The sequence below is a fragment of the Bombyx mandarina genome, chromosome 12 (genome assembly GCF_030267445.1).
Source record: "Bombyx mandarina strain Sakado chromosome 12, ASM3026744v2".
Taxonomy (NCBI): domain Eukaryota; kingdom Metazoa; phylum Arthropoda; class Insecta; order Lepidoptera; family Bombycidae; genus Bombyx; species Bombyx mandarina.
Window position 1 is genome coordinate 6,082,925 of NC_143219.1, and position 23,074 is coordinate 6,105,998.

A 23,074-nucleotide genomic window follows, 5' to 3' on the forward strand; every position below is an offset into this window, starting at 1 on the left:
AGCTCAATATATATATGACGGAGAGACTGCCACCGTACTATTTTTAAAAATGTTGACGTCATTTATTTCATTACCTAATAACATTGCCTTCCATAGTGACACTATTTAAAAGTTACTATTCCATACAATTCTGTATAATGAATGTCAAGTGTACAATAATAACAATAAAGATCTCCACTCCGTTGGGCTGCTCAAGCCGGAATCCTATGATATACTAAGCCGGACACTCTGCTGCGGCAACGGCCGGTAGTTATAGATAGTAAAAAATTAGAGGTATTTGCGAATCTGCTTTTTTATTTTTTTCTTCTAACTTTCAGACTTCGTAGTGCCTCAATCTATAAATAAAAGATCTAAACTTTTGTATAAAATAAACTTTAAAAAAAAAAACTTAAATCAAACAAAGGGAATCCGTCCGACGGGGAACACATCGAAGGAAAAACAAAATTGTTATTTTTATTTAATTCCCATCATTTTCATAGCTATCTAACCTTTTAAGCCTTCCCTGGACTTCTACAAATAATTCAATGCATTCTTATATATAGAGATAAGTAATTTTATCAATATTTTTCCTACTTAAGCTTATAGCCTTGAAAGGCTATATCAGCGTTTTATCAATTAATAACTTTATTATAATGTAATACTCAAGTGATGTTAAAGTGCTATTTGGCCAAATTTTAATGCTGGACAGTGGACAATACCAAGTGCAACAATTCGTCACAAAATATATATAACTGATATATTTTACTCATTTAGTAACATTTCATTTTCTTCCTCAGTCAATTCCATAATAATCAACGTTCGTTTTATTTGACCACAATATGAAAAGTGGAGCTTAAAAGGCTAGAACCCAGGGCCCTTTCAGAGCAACAATGAGAAAATTTGATGGAAGTTTGTAAATTTGTAAACAGACTAACAGGCAATCTGACAACAATGTAACATCATTTTATTAAAGGTATTTTACTCAACACAGATATGTCCAAAGATGTGTTTATTGTAAAAGCGTTTTTTTTTCTTTATTTTACATGAAGTATGGCAAATAATAGTTTGGAACATGATGATAATTGTTATAGTACGATAGATGAAAATATTTTTGATGATACATCTATAATTCCTTTAGAGAAGGATAGTTTCGGTGAGTACCGTGGTATAATGTCGTGCGGTGTTTTGTATTTTGCACTGATCACATAAAATCAATTTTATTTACAACTTTCGGTTTTCAAGTTCATGTGAATGTGACGATTTTAGCAATATGCGAATTGTGTGGTCGTGTTGGACGCCGAGGGCAGTTCTATCCAAGGAATAATAAATTTTGTTCACTTCGTTGCAACGCTAGTTTTTCGAGACGAAAACACATTAATTGGAGATTCAAACTAATGGAGGGTACAGATCACATGGCAGGGATGATTCCACTGGAGCCTTTACCCCAACTCCAGCAATGGCATGCCACTTTGAGTGATTTACAGGTATTCATTTAAAATCACCATAACTTATCATTTTAGAATTAACTCGTAATTTTAATTTGGACTAAAAAATATTGAAACATTTGTTTTTATTACTCTGACTTTATTATTATTATATTTACTTTTTAATTTATATTATAATCTTTAATTACTTAATTGTACTATTGTCTGATTTATGCAGGCAGGTCCCATTAAACAATCGGCAGCTTCAGTTGCGAACAGTTATGAATGGAAAGATGAGTTATTTGGTTGCGATTTCCTTGCTGCACCAGTGAGTCTTTTCAAACATGCACCTCTTCATGAAATGTGGGATAACACATTTGAGGGCATGAAGGTTGAAGTGAAGAATACAGACTGTGATAATTATTCTGAAAAACTTAGTGATTACTTTTGGGTAGCTACAGTTTTAAAAGTAAGTGCATTAATTATAGTGGTATTTTAAGAAAATAAATGCTATTTTTTTAAATAAATAGAAATATTTTTATTATATTATAAGAAAAATTATACTGGCTTCAATGTAAAAGCTTGAAATCTTATAATCCAAGTATTATTTATTGTGATTTAAAAATGTTCTGAGTAGGACTGCATTTTGATAAAAAAAAACAAGCATAAACTACTAAGATTAAACAGAAAATGAGCTTCAAAATTTAAAAGTTTCAGTTGTAACTAAGTGTGCTGTTTTATGTTTACTGTATAATTTTTACTCTGACAATCTATATCTTCAGAGTAAAAACTATACTGGCTCTATACTTTCATCACTATAGATGAGAGATGAGTATATATAATTTAGATTGCTTAAGAAGATATTATTAAAAATACATCTCTGAGTTGAGTCACAACAAAATGGAGAGATTAAATGAATTCAATTATCTGAATTACATAGGTGAAAGGCTACATGGGACTTCTGAGATATGAAGGATTTGGGAGTGATGACTCCAAAGATTTTTGGGTGAATCTGTGCTGTTCAGAAGTTCATCCAGTTGGCTGGTGTGCTACACGAGGCAAACCACTCATACCACCACGAACTATAGAAGATAAATATACTGACTGGAAGAAGTATGTTTTTAAAAACCATATAAAATAGTATATTTTTTATCAAGTTGAGTATTTGGTGTGAATAGATTATCGGGGCCTGTTGCATTTCAGCTCATTTGTAGGTTGAAATCTCAGTTATAATACAGTACAACCTCGATATCACAAATCTGAAGAGAACACGTAAATATTTGTTATATCAAGTAATTCGGTGAACTGAGGTTTGTTATAATAAGGTTGCACTGTATCCTACAACACTGTATCCTGTTACAAAACAGAATTTAGGAAGTAGTAGTAGTAGGAATAGAGTTAAATAGGAAAAGTAGGTATGTACACTACTACTTAATGTGGATTATTGAGAAGTAGTAGTAGTTTCAGAACGTTAGGGTAAATAGCCTCAGTGGGTAGTATTAGCTCAATATTCCGACACATCAGTGTCATCGCCTAGGGCTACCGTACTGAGACGGGAGACGAGTTGTCGACTATCGCCTCGCCGTTTCTTCAGCTGGCTGTCCTTGGGGAGAGCTGCACGTCTGGTTGTAGTGTTGACCTCAGAATCCCTTTACCTTGTTCGAACTTAATCTTGAGCGGGGATTGGGCTTCAGGGGTGACCTCAGGGGAGTAGGTGAGCCTTTAACATCTTCGACCACTTAGTTACCCACATATTCCTCGCGCCACCTAGGTGCATGAACCCCGTAGGAGTTTCGGCCCGCGACCTAACAAAAAATAGATTGAACAGCCCACTTTGGGAGTTATATTTGAAGATAACATAACTATGCTATTTAATAAGATACCCTGTCATGTGTATTAAGTATAGAAGTTGTTTGAAAATTGTGAGTATAATTTTTTGGAAACTTGTATATATTAAGCAAGTCTATCTTAAAAATTTCGCTGAGCAATTTTTTTCTTCTTCAAAGATTGTCTATTCTGTGCTACAGAATCCTTATTCAAATCATTATATTTTTAGTGAAGGAATTTACAAATAATTGTGAAGTTAAGTGTCCATGCTGTTAATTGAATGTAATAAGTAAAAATATACACTGGGTAATTAATATCAAAGTAAATTAATTTCAATTTTCTTCTCAGTTATTTGCACTCATGGCAGAGTGGTTATGGTCATTAGTTTGGGTGATGGTGTGCTTCACAACATATCGCCATTCCTCTGTAAACTATTATTTTAATTGAGAAATGAACACTAAACATAACTAGACCTACAATTACCTGTCAATATTAAATATTTCAATTCATCATTCCTTTGGGATTGTTTAACAATGATTATTGGATACTAGGTCAATTATGTATTTTGCAGGTTTCTTGTCAAACAACTAACGGGTGCACGTACACTACCGGCAAATTTTTATAGTAAACTGAACGACAGTCTTGTTTCTCGGTTTTCTATTGGATCATTAATGGAAGTTGTTGATAAAAATCGAATCTCACAAGTTAAGGTATGCTCTACTTTACAAATAATTTTAGAATATCGACAAGTAAATCAAACCCGCAAAATTATAATTTGCGTAATTACTGGTGGTAGGACCTCTTGTGAGTCCACACGTGTAGATACCACCACCCTGCATATTTCTGCCATGAAGCAGTAATGCGTTTTGGTTTGAAGATTGGGGCAGCTGATGTAACTATACTGAGACCTTAGAACTTATATCTCAAGGTGGGTGGCGCAAATCTACAACGTAAATCGTTGTAGATTTCTAAGCGCTACAGTAACCGCTTAACACCAGGTGGGCTGTGAGCTCGTCCACCCATCTAAGCAATAAGAAAAGCAACAAGTTTTAATTGTATTAATTATTACAAAATGATTAAGACTCTGATCTTTATCCTCAAAACTGGTGGTGGCATTCACTTTGTGGTGCTTTTGAGGTAATCCCTTACCAATAAAGGCGTCGTAAGTTCATTGGCACTTTTTAATTTTTAAATCTACACATACTATATATTTTTAGGTTGCTACAGTATGTGAGATAGTCGGCAAAAGATTGCACGTCAAATATTATGACAGCTCTCCGGAAGACAATGGTTTTTGGTGCCACGAAGATTCACCTCTTATACATCCAGTGGGCTGGGCGTTCCGGATCGGACATCCATTAGATGCTCCTCAAAATTACTGTGAACGAGTTGCAACCGGTCGCTTATTTTCAAACGATAGTACGAATGACATGTTCTACAAATATCCTTCAAATGAACCACCATTGTTTATGGAGGGTATGAAAATCGAAGCCATAGACCCTTTGAATTTGTCAGCAGTATGTGCTGCTACAGTCATGCAGATATTGAATGAGGGGTATATGATGATAAGAATAGATTGCTATCCGGCTGATGCAAACGGCGCTGACTGGTTTTGCTACCACCAGAGATCGCCCTGTATTTTTCCGGTGGGGTTCGCTATGGCAAACAGCATTCCATTGGTTCCACCTGCAGGGTGAGTATAGTTTTATTGCTTATCAACTTTTCACATAGATCTATTGCTTTTAAGAATTCCAACATCAAATGCGAAATTTATGTATATTTTTTAATGTACTTAAAAGTTAATCCAAATCGTGATTTAATAAAGTCGACAATCACTACATAGTATAAAACAAAGTCGCTTTCTCTGTGCCTATATCTGTCTGTCCCTATGCTTGAATCTTTAAAACTACGCAACGGATTTTGATGCGGTTTTTAATAGATAGAGTGATTGAAGAGGAAGGTTTATATGTATAATATATTATATTATATATATCATATATTAACATCCATGAAATAGTGGAGAAATCAATAATAAATTAGTTTCCGAAGCGAAGCGAGGGCGGGTCGCTAGTTGTTTTATAAAACTAAAACATAGTACCTAATCAGATGTATACTGTTAGAAGAAGTTTTAACGGGTGGTAGGACCTAGTCCGACTGGCTGGCGACCACCCTCCAACTAGAGTCCGCCGCCAAATAGCCTAGCTGTGTTCCGGCGTGTGGGTTGGAGAGCCAGTTCTATCCCTTCCCTTTCCCCTTCCTTGTTGGGGGTGAGTCTTGGTGACGCCTGGAACTTGCGGAGCAGACGTGCGTGCGAACTCACGGGGCGTGATTGTTTGACGGGGGTATAGGGAGACCCAGTGAAACGGTACCCGCTGCCGCCCGCCGGTCAGTAGGGGACCTGAACCCGGGTGTCTCTACTAAACTCCGCCCCGGGAAGCTGTCCCGCCAACCGGTGTAAAATCCTGTCGTGCGGTCGTCGTGCCGGAGTCGGAGACCGGAGTGGATCCCGGCGATCGCACGCAGAGTGGACTGGGGGCCCTTCCATGCCCTGCGTCGGTCTCCCACGCAATCCGTGGTCGAGCACGTACTATGCTCCGCGCTTCATTCGGGTGTTGCCTCGATCTCACCTCCAACATCCTACCTCTCCTAATACTACTCTCCGAAAATTTAACAACTATGAAGTCGACAAAAAAAAAGAAAAGGGTTTCACAGGCGGTTCCCCATTCCACATTTAATGTGGATTTCAGCAATGTCAGGGGCCTACATAGCAACATTGACGCCGTACACCACCACCTTGAGACGGCGCAGCCTGCCCTGCTTTTTTTAACGGAGACGCAGATATCTGCTCCGGATGATACCTCATACCTTGAGTACCCCGGCTACGTATTGGAGCACAACTTCCTGCGTAAAGCCGGGGTGTGCGTATTCGTCCGGGCTGATGTCTGTTGTCGCCGTCTTCGGGGCCTCGAACAACGGGACCTGTCCCTCTTGTGGCTGCGCGTAGATCACGGGGGTCGTAGCCGAATCTACGCGTGCCTGTACAGGTCCCACAGCAGTGATGCAGGTTCAGCTCTGTTTGAGCATGTGCAAGAGGGGACTAACCGCGTGCTTGAGCAGTACCCATCTGCGGAGGTGGTGGTTCTTGGAGACTTTAACGCTCACCACCAAGAGTGGTTGGAGTCCAGAACCACTGACCTCCCGGGTCGGACTGCCTACGATTTCGCCTTGGCCTACGGCTTCTCCCAGCTGGTGACACAGCCCACCCGTGTCCCAGATATCGAGGGGCACGAGCCTTCTTTGTTGGACCTTCTGCTGACCACAGATCCGGCCGGATACAGTGTGGTGGTCGACGCTCCGCTTGGATCGTCTGATCACTGCCTTATTCGTGCTGCCGTACCACTCTCTCGTCCTGATCGTCGAACGACGACCGGGTATCGAAGAGTTTGGCGGTATATGTCAGCAGATTGGGATGGATTACGTGAATTTTACGCATCCTACCCATGGGGGCGGTTCTGCTTTTCCTCTGCTGATCCTGACGTCTGTGCGGACCGTTTTAAAGACGTGGTGCTCCAAGGGATGGAATTGTTTATTCCCTCCTCTGAAGTGCCCGTTGGGGGTCGCAGCAGACCCTGGTATAACAATGCCAGCGGGGATGCTGCACACCTCAAGCGGTCCGCATACGTGGCATGGGATAATGCCAGGAGACGTCGGGATCCTAACATCTCAGGGGAAAGGCGGAAATATAACGCCGCTTCCAGGTCCTACAAGAAGATAATTGCCAAGGCGAAGTCGGAGCACGTTGCTAGAGTTGGCGAGCGATTGAAGAGCTATCCCTCCGGGAGCCGTGCTTTTTGGTCGCTCGCCAAAGCTGCAGAAGGAAACTTTTGCAGGTCTAGTCTCCCACCACTGCGCAAGTCCGATGACATTCTGGCCCACAGCGCGAAAGAGAAGGCTGACCTTCTGGTCAAACTCTTCGCCTCGAACTCGACTGTGGACGACGGGGGTGCCACACCACCGAACATCCCCCGGTGTGATAGCTCCCTGCCGGATATCTGCTTCACACAGTGTGCAGTCAGGCGGGAGCTCCGACTCCTGGACGTCCATAAGTCGAGTGGGCCAGACGGCATCCCCGCAGTGGTTTTGAAAACGTGCGCCCCTGAGCTCACACCTGCGCTAACGCGTTTGTATCGCCTCTCTTATTGCACTAACAGGGTTTCGTCTTCATGGAAGACCGCCCACGTCCACCCTATCCCCAAGAAGGGTGACCGGTCGGACCCATCGAGCTACAGGCCTATCGCGATAACTTCCTTGCTTTCCAAGGTGATGGAGCGAATTATAAATACGCAACTCCTGAAGTATCTTGAAGATCGCCAGCTGATCAGTGACCGACAGTACGGTTTCCGTCACGGTCGCTCAGCTGGCGATCTTCTTGTATACCTTACTCACAGGTGGGCTGAAGCCTTGGAGAGCAAGGGCGAGGCTCTTGCTGTGAGCCTTGATATCGCGAAGGCCTTCGACAGGGTCTGGCATAGGGCACTTCTGTCGAAGTTACCATCTTACGGAATCCCGAGGGTCTCTGCAAGTGGATCGCTAGCTTTTTGGATGGGCGGAACATCACGGTCGTTGTGGACGGTGATTGTTCTGATACCATGACCATTAACGCTGGCGTTCCACAAGGTTCGGTGCTCTCCCCCACGCTTTTCATCCTGTATATCAATGACATGCTGTCTATTGATGGCATGCATTGCTATGCAGATGATAGCACGGGGGATGTGCGATATATCGGCCATCAGAGTCTCTCTCGGAGCGTGGTGCAAGAGAGACGATCAAAACTTGTGTCTGAAGTGGAGAACTCTCTGGGGCAAGTCTCCGAATGGGGTGAATTGAACTTGGTTCAATTCAACCCGATAAAGACACAAGTTTGCGCGTTCACTGCGAAGAAGGACCCCTTTGTCATGGCGCCGCAATTCCAAGGAGTATCCCTGCAACCTTCCGAGAGTATCGGGATACTTGGGGTCGACATTTCGAGCGATGTCCAGTTTCGGAGTCATTTGGAAGGCAAAGCCAAGTTGGCGTCCAAAATGCTGGGAGTCCTCAACAGAGCGAAGCGGTACTTCAAGCCTGGACAAAGACTTTTGCTTTATAAAGCACAAGTCCGGCCTCGCATGGAGTACTGCTCCCATCTCTGGGCCGGGGCTCCCAAATACCAGCTTCTTCCATTTGACTCCATACAGAGGAGGGCCGTTCGGATTGTCGATAATTCCATTCTCTCGGATCGTTTGGAGCCTCTGGGTTTGCGGAGGGACTTCGGTTCCCTCTGTATTTTATACCGTATGTTCCATGGGGAGTGCTCTGAGGAATTGTTCGAGATGATACCAGCATCTCGTTTTTACCATCGCACCGCCCGCCACCGGAGTAGAGTTCATCCATACTACCTGGAGCCACTGCGGTCATCCACAGTGCGTTTCCAGAGATCTTTTTTGCCACGTACCATCCGGCTATGGAATGAGCTCCCCTCCACGGTGTTTCCCGAGCGCTATGACATGTCCTTATTCAAAGGAGGCTTGTGGAGAGTATTAACCGGTAGGCAGCGGCTTGGCTCTGCCCCTGGCATTGCTGAAGTCCATGGGCGACGGTAACCACTCACCATCAGGTGGGCCGTATGCCCGTCTGCCTACAAAGGCAATAAAAAAAAAAAAAAAAAGATCGAAGGATTACTGGTGGCCCAAAGGTCTTTCCAGTTTTACCAGGACTGGTGGGTGAGCATGGGCTCAGCCAGATACAGTATTTCTGCCACGCCCAAACATTTTATATGGTGTTCTGCTCAATTCAGTCAATAGATTAAAATACTCAGTTGCTTAGAATATTTTCCAATGCTCTAGTTTAAAGTTCTTGTATTTAAACTTTAAAAAAAAAAGTAAAAAAAATTGTATAACCAAATTCGAATTGTTTGTGTAATTTTTAGATTTTTGCCTGAGGAATTTCAATGGGAAGACTACTTGGCTATGACCGGAAGCATCGCAGCGGACCGATCCCTGTTCAGTGCTAGAGGTCACGTCGTTTCGCACGGCTTCGTCGCTGGAATGCGACTAGAATGTGCCGATCTTATGGACCCGAGGCTCGTTTGTGTCGCGACGATCGCTAGAGTTGTCGCGGACTTACTGAAGGTAACAAAGCTCACACTGTACTGGGTATGAGGGTTCCGTTCCCAAAAATTGTATACTGGTGATAAGTGATGTGGTGAGTCCAAACAGAAAGGCATCATCACCCTGACTATTTTTGTAATAATGCGCCTTGTTGTCTATAGATTCCGGTATTCACTTTATCGGGAAATTCAAAAGGCTCACACGCCAAACATGTCCTGAGTTCAGTAAAACGAAGTATTTTATTATTTATACTTTATTTCTGTTTACAAAAAAAAAAAAACATTACATTTTGTTAGTAAGAATTATCTACTTATAATTTTTTTTTATTGCTTGGATGGGTGGAAGAGCTCACAGCCCATCTGGTGTTAAGTGGTTACTGGAGCCCATAGACATCTACGACGTAAGTGCGCCTTGAGATATAAGTTCTAATGTCTCAAGTATAGTGACAACGGCTGCCCACCCTTCAAACCGAAACGCATTACTGCTTCACGGCAGAAATAGGCGGGGTGGTGGTACCTACTCTCGCGGACTCACAAGAGGTCCTAACTACCAGTGTATTATAATCTATGTTAGTAATTTAAAAATCTAACACATAACTATCAGACATACACTATATATTATTACAATTTTTTCCTTCCAAGTGCCCGCTGCAAAGACTATTAATCAGCAGTCCCCACGATATTCACGGCCAATAGCTTATTCCTGTTTTGGTTTGGGGAAAGATACTCCACTACAGCTATTGTGTTCGTTCAGGTCCACTTCGACGGTTGGGGTTCGGAGTACGACCAGTGGTTATGGGCGCACAGCACCGACGTGTACCCGGTGGGATGGTGTCGCGCCATCGGACACCGGCTCGAGGGACCCCTGCAGCCGCCGCCACGGGTGCCCAGGAAGAACCAGCCTCGGCAGCCCAAGAAGAAACGGAGACAAGGTGTGTTATAGGAAGGGAGTCGTCACTCGTACTAATGTACTACTACTACCATAGTTATTATTAAGGTTTCGTAGATGCGGAATTTAAATTTTCTTCTAAGTAACCTGGACATCAGTTCTTTGCAGAGCTTTGAATGAATGAATGAATGATGAATGAATGCTCCGGACGATGGTTTCGATTTCATCCTCTTGGAAATTTAAATAAAATTATGAAAATGCAGCCGAGATATATAAATTTAGGCATCCCTTAAATCTAGATTATCCGATGTCCTTGATGTCTACCGCGATTATTTATTCGCTGTTTGTAAACCTACAATATTAAAATAAAACATTAGTCAAATCGAACAAGGTTTAGCGCATAACGTTTTTTTTATTGCTTAGATGGGTGGACGAGTTCACGGCCCACCTGGTGTTGAGAGGCTACCGGAGCCCATAAACATCTACAACGCAAATGTCGCCACCCACCCTGAGACATGAGTTCCAAGGTCTCCCTTGTAACAGTACAACGGCTGCCCCGCCCTTCAAACCGAAACGCATTACTGCTTCACGGCAGAAATAGGCAGGGTGGTGGTACCTACCCGTGCGGACTCACAAGAGGTCCTACCACCAGTAATTACGCAAATTATAATTTTGCGGGTTTGATTTTTATTACACGATTTATTCCTTCACCGTGGAAGACAATCGTGAACATTTGTGAAGTACGTGTTAGAAAAATTGGTACCCGCCTGCGGGATTCGAACACCGTTGCATCGCTCGATACGAATGCATCGGACGTCTTATCCCTTAGGCCACGACGACTTCAAAATATAACATACAATTATAAAATATACAAAACTGAAATATGTTGTAGTATATTACATATATAATAAAAAAATACAGGATACTGATGAAATATCGATTGCTTCGCAGTGTTAAATGTAATAGTTAATTTAGTGCGTCTGAGACTTTCGTAAGAGCGTAACTATAGCAGCAGAGAAGAGTTACTTTAGATAGAAGTGGCCTTATATCACATTTATGTACATAATGTACTTACAATACTTATAACCTTTCAGTTACTAAAGTAGCCGCCCATACACTGAATTCTACAGAGGAGAGCTCCCAAAACTCAGACATCGGCGAAACAAAGAGTCTATCGCCGCAGACCAGCGTTTCTGAAGTATCAATGGACGCTGAAGCGGTTGTACCAAAAGACGATCAATTGATTAGTGAAGTTAATATGGAATACAAGAGCAAAAAGAAAAAACACCCGAGAAACCTAATGTATCTCCAATTTTGCCCAGGCATGATTTTATGGAGGTAAGTATTTTAAAATATATACGAAATATATACGAAAATTTATTATTTTATTTGAAACATTGAAAAACAATTCGTGTTTCTTGAAATAAAAAACAGATGGAGCATATTTAAAAAAAAAAACATTTGTAATGAATTCATCTGGTCTTTTTCTTACGGTATCAATCACGAGACTATTTTATTACTTTAGTTGTATAATTGTTGTTGAATTTTTTCCATTATATATCTAAATATCACATTAGAAGCGTTTACAATTGCAATGTTAAAATTGAAATCGCCTTAAAAAATTTACTGCTACATCGCGTTGTGTTGCTGCTACGCGCTTGCTGTAAAATGCATAAGGCGTTAATTGAGAATAAGTTGATGTGACGAAACTTTAAAATTTTCAAGATCATCGGTAAATTTTATAATTGAACTACTAAACAATATTTGATTCATGATGTCCTATGTTGAGACACTAATAAAATATTCTATGAAAAAATAATAACATTTGTGCGGATCTGCTAAATAATGATGCTGTTTCTATTAAAAGGATTCTTATTGGTACATATTTGCTAGTTCTTTAGTAAACGATAATAGGATGCATCGCAGTTATTCCATTATTTTGTAAATTAAATATAGCTCGATTCTGTTTCTATGTAAGTCATGTAAAATAGTTTTATTATTATTACTGTTACTGCCCACCTAATGTTAAGTGGGTACTGGAGCCCATAGACATCAACAACGTAAATTCCGCAACCCACCTTGAGACATGGCTTCTAAGTCTCATTTTATAACACATTATCTACATTCATGAAATAAAAATTAAATGATGAATGTTTTTTAGGACATTCCTATGCAGGATGAGAAACCTTCGATACCTGAAGAATCCCCTTCCAAATCTTCAGAAGGGTCGAGCAAAGAAGAAGAAGAGGATCCAGATAAAGTGATACCAAGACTAGTCAACACTACAGTGCCCTTAGATATATTAAATTCAGTTGATCCTGAAAACTGGACCGCGACTGATGTTGCGAAATTTCTGACGGTAAACGACTGTCAGACGTACTGCGTTAATTTTTGCAATATAACAGGTCCGATGCTACTGCAGCTGTCTAAAGATGAAATCATAGAACTATTAGAAATGAAAGTTGGACCTTCACTTAAGATATTCGATTTAATACAACAACTGAAATGTAAAATTAAACAACCCCAGTGCAGAATGTTAGTAAATTTTAAGTAAATTTTTTTTTTATATTTATAATATAGAATTCATCCCATTTCGTTTTAAAATAAAAGGTGTTTTGGATAAATATCATTCATTACAATCGTTGACTATAATAATTTTATATTATGTAAATCAATTAAAAAGGACAATTATTCAAGATGTACTCCCGCCTATATTTTTTTTGTTTCAATCTAGCTTTGTTTCTTTTTCTTTCTTGTGTTTCGTGTAATTTTTTGTATTAGTAGTTTTAAATGATTAGTTTAATGTGGACGACTTGCCGATAATATTTATATGGTAAGCATGTATAAAATAATGTAATAATTTATAATCATTGTTATCAGTCAACCAATTTTGTTACGAATGTCAAATAATGGTAACATTTATTTAATGTTTCTGGATTATATGTCTACCTATTGGGCATCTGTTTTGACTAAGTTTGATTAACGCAATCCAAAAACACAAAAAAATATTACAATAGTTAGGTGATATTCTAGAGCAATTACCGATATGCTTCTTATAAACTTTTGTACTTTTGTAAGCAATAAACAAATCGTTGTTACATCTGCGGTAACTAAATCATGTTGATTAATAACGTAAATAAGTAGCGGTATAATCAAAATCAAATTGTGATAATGTAGGAAATTTAAACGAAATAAAATCCATTGTGGCTTAATTTTTATTACATATTATTGTCCTTGATTACACATTTAAGTATTATTTGGGACTGCAGCTTCATTCTTAATTACTTAATGAATCTGCATTGAAGAATGTATTATTTAATGAAGCTACAGTGCTCAAAGGAAATAATACTACTGGGGATGTCGAGGTGTGGTGATAGATCGAGGAAGCAAAATATTATAATTAGTGTTTATTAACTTGCATTAAATGATCATAAAATATAAAAACTATCAGTACAACATAGTGCCAATTACAGGTCTTCAGAAATAAGCTTACATACAAAGAAATATAATGACAGCTTGAGTCCCATAAACACAGTTTCTCATAGTCTTCTCAGTGGGTCGCGATTTTCATCTGGTGGTAGATTTAGCGAAGCACTAGCCTTGCTAAGGCAGATTTAGCATAGTCTCTCAGGCTGAGCTCCGTCAGCTAGTCTACCAGCCTGGTGATAGGATGGTGGATAGGTGACCAGAATAGCCCTTCGAGGCAATTGGTAATTGGGTAGGAAAAGTTTGAGTTTATAATTGAAAAAAACTTTAGTAATAAACACTTTGGGAGTCCAATGTTTGTCCTTCAGTTGATTATTTTGGCTACCCAATATGCAAAGCCTATATTATATTTTTCTAATATATTTTTTTAACTCTAAACTTCATTTTTGTAACCTCTTGTTTTCTTGTTTCGTGTCAACCGCCTTCCATCCGAACCATCCAGGTCATTAGCAGATTTAACATCACCACTTCTATGCAATGCTCCATTGGTATCACCAATATATTTCTTTGTTTGAGCTTAAATCTTGTAATATTTGATTTGTGATCGATCTATAAAAATGCGATGTGTTAATTAAATTCAGTGAAACAATTTCTTTTTTATTGCCGTATAGGTAGACGAGCATACAGCCCACCTGATGGTGAGTGGTTACCGTCGCTCATGGACGTCAGCAATGCCAGGGGCAGAGCCAAGCCGCTGCCTACCGTTTAATACTCTCCACAAGCCTCGTTTGAAGAAGGAAATGTCATAGCGCTCGGGAAACACCGCGGAGGGGAGCTCATTCCCAAGCCTGTACGTGACAATCAAGATCTCGGAAACGTACTGTGGATGAGCGAAGTAGTTCCAGGTAGTATGGATTAACTCTATTCCGATGGCGGGCGGTGCGATGGTAAAAACGAGATGAGGGTATCGTCTCAAACAATTCCTCAGAGCACTCCATATGGAACATACGGTACAAAATATAGAGGGAACTGAAGTACTTCCGCAGACCCAGAGGTTCCAAACGATCCGTGAGAATGGGTGGATGAATTTTATGGCGTATATCGTCTAACCAGGTCGTGGCTTGGTGTTGAACGCTTACTGGGGCCTATACATATTAATAATACTGAGAATTCTGGCATCTACTTTGATACATGAGGTCGTAGTCTCAATTGTATAGTGTAACTTAAGCATGGATCATTTATGATCAATTATGTATATTTCTAATTTACCATTTTGATTTTTATTACACAGTGTTATGCTTTCATCTTGGTCGTTAGTGAACATGTGTTAAAATACTTTCTTAGAAAAAAATTGTACCTCTTTGCGGTATTTGAACACTGGTACAGTCGCATCACTCGACACCAGTACACCGGACATCTTATCCTTTAGGCCACGACGACTTGTAAGAGAAAATTTAACTCATCTTTTCTATAAAACCTTTTGAATTTTACTGGTGGTAGGACCCCTTGTGAGTCCGCGCGGGTAGGTACCACCACCCTACCTATTTCTGCCGTGAAGCAGTAGTGCGTTTCGGTTTGAAGGGTGGGGCAGCCGTTGTAACTATTCTTGAGACCTTAGAACTTATATCTCAAGATGGGTGGCGCATTTACGTTGTAGATGTCTATGGGCTCCAGTACCACTAAACACCAGGTGGGCTGTGAGCTCGTCCACTCATGGAAGTACTAAAAAAAAGAAAATTAAACAAACAGTTACATAAAAATTTAAAATTAGCTCGATACTGAACACACAAAGGAAGTTTGTTTAAATGTTTTATTATGTGTTAAACTGGAAATTGTATTATTAATATAAAAATACCTCATTGTGTAATTGTGGACGGTAGACGTGTAAAGAACACAACACAACAGATTTCTCATTCTCTGAGCGTGACATTTATGATATTCTGAACACCAATATGTTTCAGTTAAACCAGCCAAATAATCTGAAAATAAAACAATAACCCTAATTTAGGATACAGTGGCCAAATTACAAAACTGAAATGTTCATAATTCCGATAATTTGGACAAATATGCTTGTGACAGTGAATTACAGTATTTGAAATATATAGCAACTGCTAATTGTATTCAGTAAAATTCAATGATTGCTCTCTCTCTGTGATACCTTAAATAATAATGAATTGGAAGATTAAAAAAATACCTCTCTCTTGGTCATCTATACGCAATTCTGGAGCTAAATCTCTGGCTGTAGTTATGTAAAATGTTCTTAGTATGTCCAATCTGTGTGACCCGGACATGCCGCGTCCTTTTTGTGTCGGGTGCAAATGTCTCGAAAATACACACCTGCGCTTCGGTATGTTTATGACTAGAATACTACAAATATAAATATGTGAAATAGTTTTTCAGTTTAAATGTATTTAAGGAGTTTTTCATTGTTAGTGTATTAAAGAACTAATGATAATGAAGATTATGAAAATCGCATTATTTCAAAACTAGGTTTTATTTCTGGAAAATTATACGTCGGGGAACAAAAACGAATACAGAAGGTCGGTGTGGTCGCGGAAACTCTCGGACATGATCGGTTTCAAGAATATTTCTTATTAAATAAGTTAATAAAAAAGAAAAAAAATATAGTCTATGACATAGATATAGACTCTATGTTACGCCGGCTGTACACTAGACTTGCGCAAAACATCACTTCCCAATGTAATGTGATATGACATCACTTTTACAGACAGGTGATATTACTCGAAAACATTACACATCACTCTTAACATTACTCGGTGCGTTCAATAGATACTGTGACGACGAATACATTGTATCTATACACCCGAATCATTACCTAAGTGATGTGTATCAACACATCACTTAGGTAATGATTCGGGTGTGTCATTACAGTAGTGTATTACTTGACAGAGATTGACTTACTTAATAATATATAATTTTATTTTTACTTAATATAATTTATTGTGGGATGAACGGATTTCATATGGCGACTTAGACTGCAAATTGAGCTCGACAATAATGTTAATATACGAGAGCAGTAGATGCATTGTTTCGGCGCGATATCCTCAAAGTGCATCCAAGGAGGACTGTACTTTCATTTAGACGCCGTTATTTCTTTCACTTATTAAACACGCATTAAAACAAATAATAAAACTATCTTCAAACAAGTGCTTAAGTAATTCAAATCAAACACAAAAATTAATATGAAATATTACTAAACAATTACGAGCGACTAGCGATTTTACAAAAGTTGCGAATAAAAAATTAAGTAAGTACTTGCGGGAAACTACCGGCTGGCCGCATGAAAAATATAAACACAATACTTCGATCAATAATACTACTAGATTCGCGATTAGCGCTTCAAAAACGGCCCGAAAAATAAGACCACAAATAAATTGTGGTCTTATTTCAAATTAGTATGGTCCAATCATAGCCAACACTAAGACGTCAAAACGCTGCAATGCGCGTTCAAAAACTGAGTAAAAAACCACCGTAACACCAAGGTTTTGAAAGGAATATCTTTTTTTGGTAAATTTATATTATTAAGTGTTTTCATAAAATAATAAACACAATTATATTGTAAATAAAACACAATTACGAATATTGTAATTGTTTGGCCAATGTTTGCAACAAGGCACCAACTATTGTAACAAACATCACCAATTCTTGAACAGGAATGCATAGAGTAGTTTTGTTATTTTATAATGTTATTTTTGTTTGTAGATTTCCTAGTAGCCCCTTGTCGCTGTGCACAATGGATATATATTGTCGCGAAAGAAAGAGGAGAAGAAATATAGAACCCTTATAAAAATTCTAGAATTGTTCAATGGTGGTGGCAAATCAATGCAAAAAAGTATTAAAAAAACTTATATGTATGTGTAAATATTTTAAGCGTATATGCTGAAAAGGATTTGTTTTCTGGGGAAACGAACACAGCCATAAAATAAGCCTAAATTAAACTGATTATAGAAAAATTCATTGATATAAGATTACATTATATTTGTAAAAAGAAACCGCTCATATAAAAATGACTTCTAAAAGACAGCTTTATAACAAACTGAATCTGTTTAAAGGTAATTAAACCTACATTATTGTTTTAATTACTTCTGTATAAAGAATACGTGGAAAACATGTATCGTGTTTCCTTTCATATTTTTTTACATTATTCAATTTTATTTTTATCACCTATTTGTTGTAATAGCGGCAATGTAAAATATTATCTACTACTTTTTTGAATCGGTCAAAAATAGTTGCGACCATACAAAACAAACCTAAAACAAAAATATGTATATTCTGCAACTCTATGTCTTTCAATACTTACTGTGTTCTGAGCATTGAAATGTAATACCAAGAACTACATCTAGTTCCACAATACAATAAGCACGAAATTTTAAACAAATATTTTTAACCTTATAAATTAGGCTTTAAGTATCATTTTAGAATAAATATTTTTGTACTGATGTCTTTTTATGTTCAAGTGACATTTTAAATTTATTCCATAATATTGTTTTTCTGACGAAAGGACCTAAATACATATATTTTGCAATGGTAATTAAACTTTATGTTTAAGTATTAAGGTTTAGAATAAACTGAAGTCGTTAACATTATTAAACTTTTTTCTAAGAAATGAAGATGTTTTCGTGTCTGCAAACGTGGCCACTGGAGCGTCTTATTTTTGTTCCTGATCTTTAATCTAGTACTATTATTGATCGAAGCACAAATACCTATATTAAAATTCAGACGTACCATAGGTATAAAAATGTACCTAGCGGCCAGGACATACGGTTCCAAATCACTAGGAATAATTCCGTGTCGCTTGCTCATTTATTTTGCGTCGATCGGTCTGTCTCGCTCGCTCGGTTCCGTTCGTGTATTAAGCAACATTACACGACAAAGAAAGAAACATGTTGGGTGATGGTGTGATGTTTGTTTCCTTCGCGTAATGTGTGATGTTGCATTACATCGTAGAGTAATATTACCCGAGTAATATCACTCGCATTACTTACACATGTCTACTGTACACGCTTGTCGAGACACCACGAGGCAGGCCAAGGACGAGTGTGTACATGGCCCTCTTCTCGACTCGTGGCTCTCGTTCGCTCTCGGAAGCGTGTCGGTTCTTGCGGTCGACTCAAAGGGTCTTGGGGAGTCTCGTGATGAAAACGAGAGCGCGCCTGCACACACTCGCTCGTTTAGTTGTCCGCCAACTGCGTCAGTTTCTTCTAAGTGTATCGCAATAGACATCCGAAGTTCAATTGATACAACGAATGTGTACATGATGCGGTCTGGTGTCGAGCCTCTACGCGACGAGACCAGAGGCACACGAGACAACGAGACGAGCGTGTATAGCCGGCATTACTCCTCCGATGTTCATAGATATCACTTTTAAAAATCATCTCAATCCGATGCTTCGATTCGAAATGAAAGAAGGATTAATAAACGCACAAGCAAACACACTTTCACATTAATTATAACAATTATAAAAATAATTACAATAAACTAAACATATACATGAATTATCAAGCCAATAATTTAAAATATAATTTAATGGCTAATGAAATGTACGGCTAATATTTTTTATTAACATTTACTCTATCAATGGCAATTAAAAAAAAAACAGAGGCAAAATACTTACGCTAAAACACATGGTTCAAATGTTATACTCATTGGAAAATTCCTGGGATGTATTAGTTTGGCTTCTTTTATTACTTGAGCGTATCCTTCCCAACAAAGCAAAACTATTTCATCGATTTGCGATAGAGGCGGAGTAGCTCCACACACAACTAGTATATAAACGTCTGATAAGAGCTTGCACGTCACCGCTCTGAATGCGACCTGAAGATTGAGATTTTGAGGTTGTTATGGGCGAAAGGATAAGTCCTTTTTTCTCCTATATATTCGCCGGTAGCCTAAGGGGACACTACAACTAAGCCCGGAAGGATAAGCCCCTTAACAAGTAATTCAACTATGGTGCTTACTATATATCCGACCCAGGCGACGGGGCAAAGCAAAATCGCCTTCGCTCTTGTCTTGTCGGATCCCCCGGATTTTCGTGTTTTAAGCTCAAGCACTGGTCACCGTCCTCGTCGAACTCATCAACTCCGATCAAGAGTTTGACGTGCGACTAAGCCCCATAGACACAACCCACTGAGTTTCTCGCCAGATTTTCTCAGTAGGTTGCGATTCCGATCCGGCAGTAGATTCAGCGTAGCACTGCTCTTGCTAGTGTTAGCAATTATCTTAGGTTGAGCCCGTGAGCTCACCTACCGGTCCGCGTGAACTTGGAATAGCCCCTTAGGCTATCAACGATTGGGTAGAGAAAAAAATTATTGAAACCTATGAGGGAGACAAGTTACGCCGGTAGGCAGCGGCTTGGCTCTGCCTCTGGCATTGCTGTAGTCCATGGGCGACGGTATCCACTCACCATCAGGTGGGCCGTGCGCTCGTCTGCCTACAAGGGCAATAAATAAATAAAAACGCTGCGAGTTGGGATAAATTAGCGAAAGATGTACATTTGTTATTTGGAAAATATGCTAGTTTACGAACATTAATGTATTGTTTTTATTCAACTAGTACAATGACGGACGTAATACCCGAGCATTCTCTGCCATTCAGAGGTGATATGAGAGTCCTATGGTTGGTGTATTGCTTTATCGAGAAATTAGCATTTACTAAACACATACAAAACATACACAGTATACATACACATAATATACAAGTTATACAACATTACACATATTATAATATCAAGCATAATGAATACATATTTCTGTATTTATAACTAATATAGGTATTACACATCTATCGGACATGAAAAAATATGCAATAAGGCCCCGCTGAACGCTGTTTCGAATATTATGTAATGCAAGTGATTGGAAGATTAGACATGGTGAATGTTAATCTCAAATTGGTGTTGCATTTAATTTGTAACTTGACAAACAATTTTAAGGCAGAAAATTTGAATTATAACGTAGTTATTTAGAATTTTATATATGTACATTTATATTCGTTTATGTTTCTATTTAATAATAAATTAAATAAATTAATAAATTACCTCAAAAAATTTTTACCCATCTTCCCTTAGCCCCTTATTTACATGATGAGATAACTATGTATAACGCTGCTTCATATTAGGCTGTACTTTGATGAAACGTATACTCCGTGTGAAGCTCTGTCTTACTGTGTTTATATGTTATATGGCACAGAAATTTGCATGCAAACATTAGTTTGCTGTTCTAATTATTAGATGCCATTTCATTCAGAAAAAGTTCAACCCTTATTTTGAAAGCTAGAAGATCAGTAAGTAATCGTCCTGACATTGGTGTAGACTGTAGGGACACAGTTTGTTATGTAAGCAAATTGTCCATAGTCATAACATGTTGCTGCGCCTGCAAGCTCCCTTGTTTTGTACTTTTTAAGTTCAGTCGTGAATAAACACTCCGATTAACCAGTTGTGTTATTTAATTATCTCACTTTCGATAACGCCCTCAACCATTATTGACCAGTATCAAAATAATACCTAAAGAGGAATCGAATTCCAGCACTGAATATATGAACTAAAATTTCAAAGATTTAATTAATTGTAAAGATATACTTATTTTAATTTTTACTAACATTTGGGCTCATGTGAGGTAAATATACAGGTGTTTCGCGCAGGGGTGCACCATCTTGTGAAGCAGCCAGTAACAGCATAAGTCGTGCTTCTCTTGGATTCAGCTCATCAAAATCTGAGCTTGTGGCTACTAGATGTCCATGTATACTAAGGCATGCCCATCTCCCAGTTACACTTTCTGCATAGTTGTCTAGTGCTTGCTGTAATATAATTGTTTTTCATATGGTTTAATGACATACATGGTATCCCAGAAGGGGATTCCATGCTTTTTTACAATAAAATCATTTTTTCTTACACTATTTTTAATTCAAATTTATTAAAATTAATTTTCTATTTTTTAGTTGGATTTTCTATAAAAGCGTATTTTGTTAGTTTTTTATTGGTATTATATTATAATCACTAAACTTTACTCGTTAAGGACTAGGCTTTATTCTAAATCATCTTTATAATATTTGTGTGTGTATAATACTGTAAATTGCAGTGTATAGGACTTTTGGAGTTATCAAATAGTAAGTATGCAATTGTATGCCATGATTTTTTTTGGAAATTTATACTATGTCTTTTTTTTATTTGTCTTACTATGTATAGGAAATTATATATAAATAGGGGACAAACTTAAATTTGTTTTAATTTATAGTCTCTAATTTATAATTCTAGAAAATTCATTACCTGCAATTGTTGAGTTTGTGGACACAAAAAGCTCTGTACAAGATCAAGTACTAAAGTTGGTAATGGACTTGAAATTGCATTCGGATCTAGGGATTCCAACAAATAATCTATTAAAGGATAGCACTGTCTTAAATCTCTTTTGGTTTGATCAACATTTTTAATGTTTCTAGTTCCTTCTTTCCAATGCAAAATATCATGACATCATGTATAGATGCCAAGAGAAGTTCTAAATCGCATTCTAAGCCACCAGTTGCTATGCCGATAAGTGTGACGCTGAAAGATAATTGGTATAAATGTTACTATTCTTGAATTTTCAGTCAGGTTTGATTTACCTATAGAAAAGCAATCATATGATTTCCAGTTGCCTTCAAGTTTTTTATTTATTTTAAATATATTTTACCTCTTACAGTACTCCTTCCATAATATTTTGCCATTATCAACAAGCGTATTCAACATTGTTAAATTGTGGCATTTAGTAAACATGTTAATACCATGTAATGATGCTATTGTTGAAAATTGTACCTTAAACATTATTGTATAAGATTTTAAACATTTATAAGTATACCTTTAAATTGTAATGTAAATATTATAATATACATGCGAGAATATTATTTGAGTAGCTATTAAACTAAACTTTTATTTTGCCTTTTTTGTATAACTTACAGTGTCACTGTTGCCTCGTTTCCTAGAAAATATTGGTACACCACTATCAGTGGCTATGGCAATTACTACAACCGACATTTTTAACTTTATAATTGCTTTCTTAAATAAAATTATTTTGCTTAAATTATAGTTTGAATACATAACCTAAAAGTTTGTTTTAACCTAAAAGTTTGTTTTTGTTTTGTAACTTTTTTCTTCTCTTTAACAAATAAAGGGAAAATGCAATATACAGCTCATTCCAAAAGACGAAGTATTCGGAATAAGTAAAAAAAATATAAAGTAATAAGTTAAAGTGAAAAGTAAGTAAAATGTTAAGTCGTCGTGGCATAAAGGATAAGACTTCCAGTGCATTCGTATCTAGCGATGCACCGGTGTTCGAGTCCCCAGGCGGTTACCAAATTTTCTAATGAAATACGTAGGTACTTATCAAGTGTTCACGA

The 23,074-nt window shown here is 38.1% G+C and overlaps 2 protein-coding genes and 1 long non-coding RNA gene across 4 annotated transcripts; 2 read left to right on the forward strand and 1 right to left on the reverse strand.

The window, feature by feature from the left end:
- Window positions 1–860: 860 nt before the first annotated feature.
- LOC114252041 (polycomb protein Sfmbt) lies at window positions 861–13,476 on the forward strand. 2 transcript variants are annotated; one of them, XM_028186521.2, is made up of 10 exons: window positions 861–1,132; window positions 1,246–1,463; window positions 1,642–1,872; window positions 2,344–2,516; window positions 3,802–3,940; window positions 4,448–4,923; window positions 9,196–9,397; window positions 10,130–10,307; window positions 11,359–11,602; window positions 12,426–13,476. In XM_028186521.2, exons 1-10 carry the CDS (start codon window positions 1,030–1,032, stop codon window positions 12,526–12,528), a joined length of 2,067 nt encoding a protein of 688 aa, XP_028042322.2. In that variant the 5' UTR covers window positions 861–1,029; the 3' UTR covers window positions 12,529–13,476. The 2 variants fall into 2 exon arrangements, with proteins under 2 accessions (XP_028042322.2, XP_089587992.1); XM_089731866.1 differs by having other exon boundaries at window positions 11,359–11,551; window positions 12,431–13,476.
- Window positions 13,466–22,806, reverse strand: fy (fuzzy planar cell polarity protein-like protein). Its single transcript, XM_028186523.2, is given in 9 exon segments — window positions 13,466–14,299; window positions 15,546–15,669; window positions 15,885–16,057; window positions 19,326–19,525; window positions 21,305–21,502; window positions 21,972–22,138; window positions 22,141–22,244; window positions 22,372–22,493; window positions 22,635–22,806. Coding segments are annotated over 9 exon segments (1,287 nt in total). The 5' UTR covers window positions 22,776–22,806; the 3' UTR covers window positions 13,466–14,241.
- Window positions 17,123–17,489, forward strand: LOC149501764 (uncharacterized). Its single transcript, XR_016323987.1, has 2 exons — window positions 17,123–17,218; window positions 17,414–17,489. It is a non-coding gene; the product is annotated as an uncharacterized LOC149501764 (long non-coding RNA).
- Window positions 22,807–23,074: the final 268 nt, after the last annotated feature.